Source organism: Sardina pilchardus, chromosome 7 (assembly GCF_963854185.1).
Source record: "Sardina pilchardus chromosome 7, fSarPil1.1, whole genome shotgun sequence".
Taxonomy (NCBI): Eukaryota; Metazoa; Chordata; class Actinopteri; order Clupeiformes; family Clupeidae; genus Sardina; species Sardina pilchardus.
In genome coordinates, this window is record NC_085000.1 from 24,873,046 (window position 1) to 24,883,045 (window position 10,000).

At 42.0% G+C, this 10,000-nt stretch overlaps 2 protein-coding genes across 7 annotated transcripts in view; both read right to left on the reverse strand.

The window, feature by feature from the left end:
* Nucleotides 1–560: 560 nt before the first annotated feature.
* slc66a1 (solute carrier family 66 member 1) lies at nt 561–5,844 on the reverse strand. 2 transcript variants are annotated; one of them, XM_062541443.1, is made up of 9 exons: nt 5,766–5,844; nt 4,929–4,999; nt 4,528–4,720; nt 4,292–4,421; nt 4,033–4,120; nt 3,406–3,560; nt 2,807–2,905; nt 1,542–1,727; nt 561–1,327 (listed from the first exon to the last, which is right to left on the reverse strand). In XM_062541443.1, exons 3-9 carry the CDS (start codon nt 4,716–4,718, stop codon nt 1,244–1,246), a joined length of 933 nt encoding a protein of 310 aa, XP_062397427.1. In that variant the 5' UTR covers nt 4,719–4,720; nt 4,929–4,999; nt 5,766–5,844; the 3' UTR covers nt 561–1,243. The 2 variants fall into 2 exon arrangements, with proteins under 2 accessions (XP_062397427.1, XP_062397426.1); XM_062541442.1 differs by having other exon boundaries at nt 4,528–4,723.
* Nucleotides 5,845–6,835: 991 nt separating this feature from the next.
* The window catches only part of trim33 (tripartite motif containing 33), a 33,141-nt gene continuing 29,976 nt past the window's right edge, over nt 6,836–10,000 (reverse strand). For 3 of the 5 annotated variants that reach the window (XM_062541447.1, XM_062541446.1, XM_062541445.1), the window contains exons 19-20: nt 8,180–8,230; nt 6,836–7,849 (exon numbers count right to left, since the gene is read on the reverse strand). In XM_062541447.1, the coding sequence (XP_062397431.1) occupies nt 7,568–7,849; nt 8,180–8,230 (333 nt within the window). In that variant the 3' untranslated portion in view covers nt 6,836–7,567. The remainder of the gene's footprint in view (nt 7,850–8,179; nt 8,231–10,000) is intronic. The other 2 variants (XM_062541449.1, XM_062541448.1) reach the window with 1 other exon arrangement.

Consider the following 10,000-nt stretch of genomic DNA (forward strand, 5'->3'; position numbering starts at 1 on the left):
GAGCTACATAGCTAACGTACCAATTCTGTCAGCCAGCCGGAGTCATTTGCGGGGACAGTATGGGTGGCTCTCTCCTCCAGGCTGGTTCCCACTGATCTATAACTGACACTGGATAGACTATCCCATTGTTGCCGCCCCATCATTCTTTATCTAGATCAGTGAGGAAGAGGATCGAGGAAGGAAGGGAGGGTGTATAAAAGACCAAATGAGAGGCACCCACTGTGACTACATCTGTGCTTAGAGTTATGGCACAAACTCGCATATATATAGCAAATCTATTTTCAAATCTTAAATGTCCTGGCCCTTGCCAAGTGCAGGCACAGTGCCTCAGAGCTTGTTAAACGCATTGTTAAATGCTCTGTGTGGTTTTGTGACAGACCACTTACACTGAGATGTTGACATGGAGCATCTGAGTGAAACATGTCTCTTAAACATACACTTTCCACATTTCAAATTTAGGGGAGGTCAGTCCAGGAGATCAATTTAGTTTCCACTTATTCCCTTTTCGAAATTCAAGGGGGGAAATAAATAAATAAATAAAATAAACTCAAGGCGGCATGTTTGTCTCAAAAAATCTTTAGTACACAGTTCTGTGTGACCTTTTCTGACAAATCACTGACAAATATTCCAAGGCATATATATATCTTACAGGACAAAGAGAATAAAAGGGGGGGAAAGCAGTTCACCTTCCCCCACTCCAACCAATTCTGTAAACAATCTGTGATCATTGGAAAAACTTTACAATGACGATATTTAGAAAGTACATTCATAAAATTACAGTACCAATACGGCATCACAGCATTGAAAAGTCTTCGGAAATAGTGATTAAACAAAGAGAGGAATAAAGAAGGGAAAAAAGTGAGAACAATCTGGGCTATATTCATAACAATCCTGTGACTAGTACAAGAGAACACCATTGGAGGGCAACCTTGCTCTTATTTTAAAAATACTTGGTAACTAGTGTCATCAGAAAAGGCTTTGTGCAAATGTTTCACTGTGTTCACAAGAATTCTCATTTTCAATGAGGTCCCTTTTCAACATTAAAACAATTAAGAGCATATAGAAGGAATATACTCATAGTTTTCCCACTTTAAAAAAAAAAAAAATTATACTCCTTCCAGAATATTACCAGTCAAGTCTGACGATAATATAAAACCATAACACACTTAAATATGATTAAAAAAATAAAAGCAAGAACTAAAATAAATTTGGTTTCTACAGTCCAGCACACTGACAGTTGGTCTTAGTTGCCAAGGAGAGGTGCGTTTTCATCGCTGGAGGCCGGGTCTCGACTGTTGCCTTTGTAAGTCATGAACTGCAAAGAGATCTGTGTAAAGACAAGTCAAGGACAGAACCTGAAAGATACAAAAAATGTGCTTCTGCACAACCTGAAACAAGTCAAAACACACCAAGTTATCTGACCAGTTGACAACAAGTACAACAAGAAGCATTTTTAACTTATTTTGATAAACATTAATCAAACTTTATCAACAGGTGTTGGCTCCCATGAAACAAACATGGCCATGGCTTGAAAAGGATACGAATACATCCAGGCAGAGTGTACCAAGACTGCCAATCAGCCAGGGCAGGTGGTGGATCACGTAGCTGACCTCCCCTTCATTGCGTTCGGGGTTCTTCAACAGCACGCTCAGGCCGTAGGTCGTGTTCCCCAGGATGACCAGTGCAAACAGGAAGAAGGACACACCTTCTGTGGACTTTCTCGTGTACTGCGGAAGAATTGAAGGTTTTGGTGAAAATGAGGCATGAACGGACCAACGCTAACCATCTTCAGCATGAGCCCACAGCCACTAAATGAATGGCCTGAATGGATTTGCAACATCACACAGTCTTCAAATGTCAGCATTAGTTGAAGGCATTACATCAGAACACATAGAGTGCCTCTCAACATCTCTCCTCGGTCCTCGATGTTCGGTCCTCGAGGGGCGTTCCCACTGATCTATTACTAACACTCGATAGACTATCCCATTGTTGTCGCCCCATCATTCTTTATCTAGATCAGTGAGGATCGAGGCCCGAGGAGGAAGGGAAGGGTGTACAAAAGCCGAATGAGAGGCACCCACAGAGATACAGCCACATCTCCAACGATGCCTTAATCTTCACTCACTAATGGTACACAGAGGGAAGCTCATTGGAGTTCCCTTCATCCCCTCGTCATCCTTCAGGCTAGACTGCCACTGCCGACAGACCAGACTGGAGGTGAGGCTTAAGCCCGGTGTACTCCGGCACCGACATTCACACCATCACTTGCCACATTTATCTTTGTCTTTGTTTGGTTGTCCATACCATATGTGTCTTTACACATTGCTGTCTCTGCATGTTCTATGTATGTCTGCAGCAGTACCCTGTCTCTAAACCAAATTTCTCCCAAGGGAGACGAATAAATTAACTTGACTTGACTATCAGCACCAAAGTTTTTAACTGGATGAACAATGGGTTCAATGGAGCAGCACTGACAAAAACAGAGCTAAATAGTGATTTACATGGCAGCGGTGTTAAAGTGCAATGCTGGTGTGTGGAGTTGTATTGCGAACAATGGAATCTAATGGAATTCATGTCGAAAACGGAGGATGCTGCACTCATGTTGACGCCGGTTTACGCAGCCCTACAGGAGGAGTATAACGGATGCGTACTGCTTAGACAGCCATGCCGCATACACTTCATGGTTTAAGACACAGTAGCTACTGTAACCCTAACCCTAGTGGCAGCAAAGCAAGAGGCCAGGTATTTTAGCATGTCCTTGGGTCTGCAATCAGACAGCACATACTGTAGTTGAAGTTCTACTTACGTTAGTGTAGATCTGGGGCAGTCGAGAGCACAGGTACATAACCGAGGACACAGACCCGATGGTGAAGCCAATGATCTCCCTGGTACTGAAGGCTGCCAGCTGAAAAGGCAAATAAAGAAAGGCTATGTTTGCAGGGTCACATTACAAAACTCATTGTTCAAACAAGTGACCTATATTATTGATCATTAGGATATCATTAAGATATCAACTACTGATATCATCAACTGATCATTATTAAGATACTAACAAATGTCTTATCAGCCAATAAAATGGCAGCAACTCAATGCATTTAGGCATGTAGACATGACCAAAATGATCTGCTGAGGTTCAAACCAAGCGACAGAATGGGGTAAATTAAGTGATGTTGCGTACACTGTACTCAAATGGCCTCAAAAGTCAACAGATCTCAATCCAATAGAGAACCTTTGGGATGTGGTGCTCTATTGGATTTTTGGAGTTTTGCATCATGGATGCGCAGCCAGCCAATCTGCAGTAACTGTATGATGCGGTCATGTCTCTGCTGAACGTTTCCAGATTTCATATAGTGAAGCACACAATTAACATAACTTTTCGCTGAACAAATAATCAGTTTCCCTTACCTCCAATGTAGGGTGCTCCTCTGATACTGAAAGTAACGTTCGGCTGCTATGCGCTACAGGTGCTACCTGCTTGTCCAAAGTGGACCCTGGCAGGGCAACAAGACTGGACATCCCCAGGAGGCAAAGCACACCAAATGCATTCAATGTGCCATTGTCTATGAACGCAAAAGGAACGATACGAAATTAATTAATGCACTGACCACAGAGGATACATTTCAGAAATGTGCTAAATGTGTAAGTGAGAGGATCATTACTATCTACGGAGCGCAGGCGGTGTCATCACAAGATATTTTGTATATTGAGAGAATGTGTGCTCATGTTACAGGATTCTGTGCTCAAGTTAGTAAAATGGGCTAATAATGTACTAAGTTATGCGCTCGTTTGACTGAATAGTGCACTAATTTTACTAAACTGCACAACATTTACTAAAGTGTGCACACATTTTACACAAATTAAAATGAGGGCACTATTCACTATTTAGTAAAACATGCACACAATTTAGTAAAATAAGTGAAGGTTTTCACCATTCCGTGATTATCATAGAAAATGTGCTAACAGTAAATTGTACTTCCAATTGTACGGGCATCTTCCAGTAGGCCTAAGTACAAACACAAAGCAAACACTCACTGCTGCTAAACTTGTTCTTTGTCTTGTAGTACATGTACAGTCCCAGCATCAAGATGTCTGCTAACACATAGTAAACCGCAGTGTATGTCTGCATGGAGAAAAGAAAATCATGCTTCAGCCAAAACAAAACATACAGTGTCCTTTCAGACCAAAGAAACAACGTCCAACAAAATGTCAATTTCACTGATAATTCTCCAGCCTCGACCACATAGGCAGACGGCTGGATCTACTGGATCAATTTTGTCTGTGGAACACATACCTGTAGAGGCAGCTGGTCGGCAAGAAAAGATCCCACCAGATTGCATGTGTCACCTGACAACCACAGCAACAGGAACCAAATGGACAGAGCCTGGTCCATATTTCCTGTGCGGCAGGAGCTGTAGTATTGTCTGAGAACAGCCAGTTGTGGAGGAAGAGGCATTCAGAAACGAGTAGACCTAGACTAAACAGTAAGAGCAAGCAGGAGGACATAAGAAAACTTGGGTGAAGACTTACGGGAGCGATGATACCATAAAACACACTATGGACAGCAGGCCAAGGATAACACTGGCCATGTCCCGAGCGTCCTGTGCGCATTCCCCGAGTCCTTCCCAAACCCAGACAGATCCATTGGGGCATAGAGAGCTGAAATTTCCATCGTTTGAAGTCCCGACTGAGATCCGTGAGAGAATTCCATCTTGCACCATATCTGCTGGAAGACAAACACAAGTAAGTCGATTGATTAGTCAGGCAAGAAAATCCTCCAGCATTCCGTTAGGTCGTACGAAATAAACAAAGCACGTCTCTTCCAAAAAGGCCTTTCCTCCGCCGAATCATACAGGTAAACAGGCATGCGTAAACTTGCCTACATATCATATTGTAAATGGTTGGATAAGGGTAGTAGAAAACATCATTACCTCTCTGGAAATGTTTTCTTTTAGCTCTTGGACCGTCGGAGTCCGACCAGTTTTCTTACACATACACAAGTCTGTGGAAAAGGAAGTAAACATCTTTATATTCGCTGTCATTGGATGATTTTTCCAGACGTCACCAAGGGGAGGAGTGTGTCTACCGGCTAGCCTACTGTTGGTCAATGCCAACCCAAGGAAAATATCAAGTCGCCTGAGATTTCATGAACAATTAGGAAATAATAAGCAGTAACTTAAATACACTACAGCAAACCAATTGTTCATCAAGAATCATATAAATATAAATTGTCCAATTGTCTAGTGTTAACAAGTAAATGGTTAGAGTAGTCAACAAGATAGTTTTAGTTTATAGGTAAAACAGTCGCCCTGGTGAAATTGAAAAACATATATCTGTTGATGTGTCTTAAAAGCGTCAGACTGTCTATGATCACATTTCACACATGTACATCACATATCAACACGTCACGTTAGCTCTGTAGAAGAGCAATTTAGATTCCACTCCCTCGCACGTCTCTGGAAAGTTTGGCATTTTTTTCACCACCATGTGAACACCGTAAACATATGTACAAAAACACATTTGTAGACGTATTCTCGAAAGTAAACTTGAAATTGGCCTCGCCACTCGCCTGCCGCCTACAAGTTAAAGGTTCTAATCTAAATAATACTGTAACTGTACTGTAACTTTCTAACTTCCGCCCACTTGGACGACACTATCGTAATAACATTGTTCCTGAGAAAAACACAATGTTTTTTTTTTTTTTTAAATATAGAGCAATTCAACGCAGTAGGCCTTCCTCAAAAGCAAAAGTCCTCTTACGAATTTACCTTTCACAGGAGACCTCGCGCTTCATCCAAGACCAGTCTGTATCGACAACTGGGTCTCCTGCCGCTGAGACGACGATCAGCTGACTGATTTCAAATTACCTCCAGTCTTGACGATTCAGCATAAAATTCACAAACGCTGAGCTCAGAAGTCTCATCGCTGCAACTTGACATCTAAGCTTTTACAAGGCCCTTACGCGTGCGTAATTGTTGGTTTCAAAGGACTTCCTCTGTTCGACCCGTAAATCACTTATGGTAGTTTTTTGAAGCGATTGACGACATTGCACTTAGCATGCATTAAATAGTAGTACATTCCGTTTCTTGGTGTTGGAGAATATTTTGCCTTGTGGATAGGCTCTATCATGTTTTGCATAACCGGTCACGAGTTAGATAGATACTTTATTGATCCCCAAGGGGAAATTCAAGAAGTTCATAGTGATTAAGCGGTCATAACGGTAGTTTGAAGGCTCTGACGAATCTATCACTGATCTGGCCAATCAAGGCTTAAGGGCACAACGACTCAAACATCAATTCAAACTGTTCCAACATACATAAAAATTAGGCTAGGCCTACCTGTATTTTGCAGCCTATAACGTAGACCCTAGTTTCACAAGTAATAATTTGCGTAATTGAATCATTCCCACTTTCACAACAATTCACTAGGTTATAACACCTTACAACCGTTTGTAAATGTTCATATCAGAAAGTGGAAATGATTTAAAGATAATCTCGTCACACTCTTGTACCTCAATGATACATTCAATTGATGGGTGTTATGTGGCTGATCAGAAAAGCGTTTTTTGTTACCATTACAAAAATCTCAATGGATGTCAATAATGAAACGACCTACAATGTTTAAGTCTTACAATGTTTAACATTTTACAAAAAAAAAAAAAAAAAGGGCTCAATCAGAAGTTCCCTCTTCACGCATGCCTTAGCCTACATCAATGTCTTTATTTGACTGGAAAGGGAAAATAAAAACTATTTTGTTCCAGTCTGGGCTTGTTGGAACATAATGACTCTGTCTATAGTTTTAAAAAACAAACAAAACAAAACAAAACGTCCGGATGCGGTTTACAGGGGACATTGCATTTTAACCTTTTATTGAAGTAAATGACCAAACAACCAGTCTTCAGTCATGTTTCTGTATGGTTTCTGTTATTTACAGCGATGAAACTTTAAACAAACACACAAACATACACACACACACACACACACACACACACACACACACACACACAGACACACACACTCACACATACAAATACCCAGTAGGCAATTCAATGTTAAACGTTATAATACATAAGGGTATTGGGGGATGAGAGAGTATGGTCTTTTATAAAGCATTGTTCACAACAGATTTACAAACAGCATCATAAATGATAGTAATAATTATAATAATAATAATAAAAAAGACTAATTAATTTAATCTGCCAAAACAGTTCCAAAACTGTAAGCAATTCCTCTGTCAACAGCCATCTATATCATCTGGGCACATCAACTATAAAAGTTTCAGTTCGCCGCCGCTCGGTGTACACTCTTTACTTTGTAAAGTTTTATTCTTTTTATAACAAGGCATTTTTCATAGTGGGAGAATAAGAAGTAGCACTGGAACTTTGATATACGCCAGCAGCAGGTCCAGCACGTGACCTATAGAGTCTGAGGAAGAGAATGAGTGGGGTGAGATGAAAAGGAAGACCGATCCTTTCTTCACTTTCGTGTGCAGCCTTTTCCGAGTTTCCATCTTTCCCATGCTAAGGGGCTCAGTCACTTTCTTTCTTTCTCTCCTTCTCTCTCGCTTCTTCTCACTTTATATGCATGGGCTTCTCCGTTTTTAAGCGCTTGCGTTTCGGCTGTATGTCATCGTCCGAGTCGTCGGTGACCTCCTCGTCTGCTGCGGCGGCGGCTGCTGCTGCTGCTTCTCCCGCTTCCTCCTTCTCCTTCTCCTTCTCCTTCTCCTTCTCCTTGTCTGTTGAGGGGTCGTTGTCGGGGACGAGGGGGAAGCTCTCGTCAGGGTAGAGCTCCTTCAGTCTCTCCTCAAAGTACATACTCACGGCCTTCCCAGCCTCCGCCACATCCGAGTCCGCCTGTTAAGAGAGCACAGAGGGAGAGGAGGAGAGGACGAAAAGAAGCGGGGGGGGGGGGGGGGGGGGGGGGGGGTATTGTGTGTGTGTGTGTGTGTGTGTGTGTGTGTGTGAGAAAGTGAGTGAGGGTGAAGGACAGAGCAGAGAGGGGAAAGCGGGGAGCACATTGGGAGGCCATATTGTGGAGACAGAGGAAGGGGTGAGCGGGTGAGCAGGTGGGTGGGTGGGGGAGAAGAGAGAAAGACAACATTAGAAGAGTGCGTTTGAGGACCCAGATGAACCGCTTTGAACCGCGCTTTAACCCGTCATCGGTGTGTGTTGGCGACGGCTTACCTGCACATTAATCGGTTTCTCCTCATCATAAACCTGGATTATGCGAGACATCTAAAAAGGGCGATAACAGTACAATAAAATACAAAAAAAGGAAGGAGGGGGGGAAAAAAAACACAAAAAAGAAGGGGGGAAGAAAGATTTTATAGCACATACAGAGAGGACTTATCCTCAGCTGTCCAAGGAGCACAATATTATGCTTGCCAGATAAGTTACTATTAACGGCAAACATACAAATTTAAACCTTAAATCAGGTTGTTTTCTGAATAAGAGATTTTCCAGCGTTTTTTCTTTTGCTTATATGGTGCTTCTTTGACGGACAAAAGCCACTGGCATCAAAAACAGAGACACCAAAGGCGACAGTCCCACCCTTATAATGACTGACTGACTGAGACATAGTCTTTAGTCAATTTCCCTAAATACAACTTGCTGTTTATGGGTCTATTCAATATGACTGAGCTGAGGTCAGCAGAAGACCTCGTCCTACTAATCCAAAACCTGCTACAGTACCGTACGTGCCTTCTGCCTCATAATGATGGAAAGCATCACATGAATAGTACTGTATGTGGTCACAGTGGACCTTTCCAATTCTGTCCTGCACTACCCGTAATTTCCCTACTATTATCCGCGGCTTATACATTGATTTTGCAAAATTTCTTCCGCTATGAGGTTAATAAAGGGGGGCAGTTAATATGGTGTTAAAATGGTTTTGTTTCTTTTAACTTGAATAAAACACTATCCTGCGGCTTATCCACAATGCGTCTTATATGCGGGAAATTACTGTAATCCAAAACCTGCTACAGTATGTGCCTTCTGCTTCATAATGAGGGAAAGCATCACATGAATAGTTTGTGGTCACAGTGGACTTCTCCAATTCTGTCCTGCACTATTTCTGAGCTTCACATGTGTGCTTCATCTCCTGGTGAAACGGCCCCTACTGACCATCTGCAACCTACGGTCTCAATTTGAAACAGTCAACTGGACAAACACAAACAACTGAAACTATTTGAAACAGTAGAACAAGCTCAAAGGCTGTCCGAAGGTCAACATGCACTGTACAGAGGAACACAAGAAAATGCCTTTCTACATAAACCCCAGGCTACAAAGGCTTTTTGTGCACAGAGGGGCACAAAAATCAACGTCATGACTTGTAAACAAAGACGCCTTGTGTGCAGTTGGATGAGAGTCCGCCCATTGAACATGCAACTTACATTTACTTTCCCGTGTTAACATGCATTCTTTGGAAACATTACTTTTTTGGATAGCTCACACTGCTCATGCGCAGCTAGAGAGTTAGGCTCTGGATTTCATTTTCAAATCACATTACTTGGCTACAGCCATAAGCCCTGCATAGGGACAGCCAAAATACCAATTTCCCTTTCTGTGGGCTGTCTCATTGCTGCTTTTTAATTCTAAAGAACAAAGATTTTTCTTTGTTTTTTTCACCACTGACTAAACCAAAGTGCACTCGCTAGGATATGAAAGTGCTTGAATTACTAAAAGGAAGGTGGAAAAGAAAAAAGATTTTATCAGGGTTAGTGTTTTCAAAAGCTATGTGCAGTGTATGTGTAGATATACGGTTGTGTGTATGCATAATCACATTCTGGTTTCTCTTGTGTGTAGCATGTGCACAAACATACACATACATGCACACACACACACACACACAGAGTGCATATACTTGTGCACGTGCATGTATTAAAGTCATCTGCAGCCCAAATGTGTTAGAGATAGAGAGGGAGGGAGGGAGAGAGATAGAGAGATAGAGAGGGAGGGAGAGAGACAGACAGAGAGACAGAAAGAGAGAGAGAGAGAGAGAGAGAG

What these genes read in the sequence shown, in the direction of transcription:
- slc66a1 (XM_062541443.1), bottom strand. Translation starts at nt 4,718, where the DNA reads ATGGTGCAAGATGGAATTCTCTCACGGATCTCAGTCGGGACTTCAAAC. An exon ending in TTTATGGTATCATCGCTCCC is followed by an intron (nt 4,422 to 4,527) that starts GTAAGTCTTCAC and finishes GGCTGTTCTCAG; the next exon opens with ACAATACTACAGCTCCTGCC. An exon ending in AGGAGCACCCTACATTGGAG is followed by an intron (nt 2,906 to 3,405) that starts GTAAGGGAAACT and finishes TTGCCTTTTCAG; the next exon opens with CTGGCAGCCTTCAGTACCAG.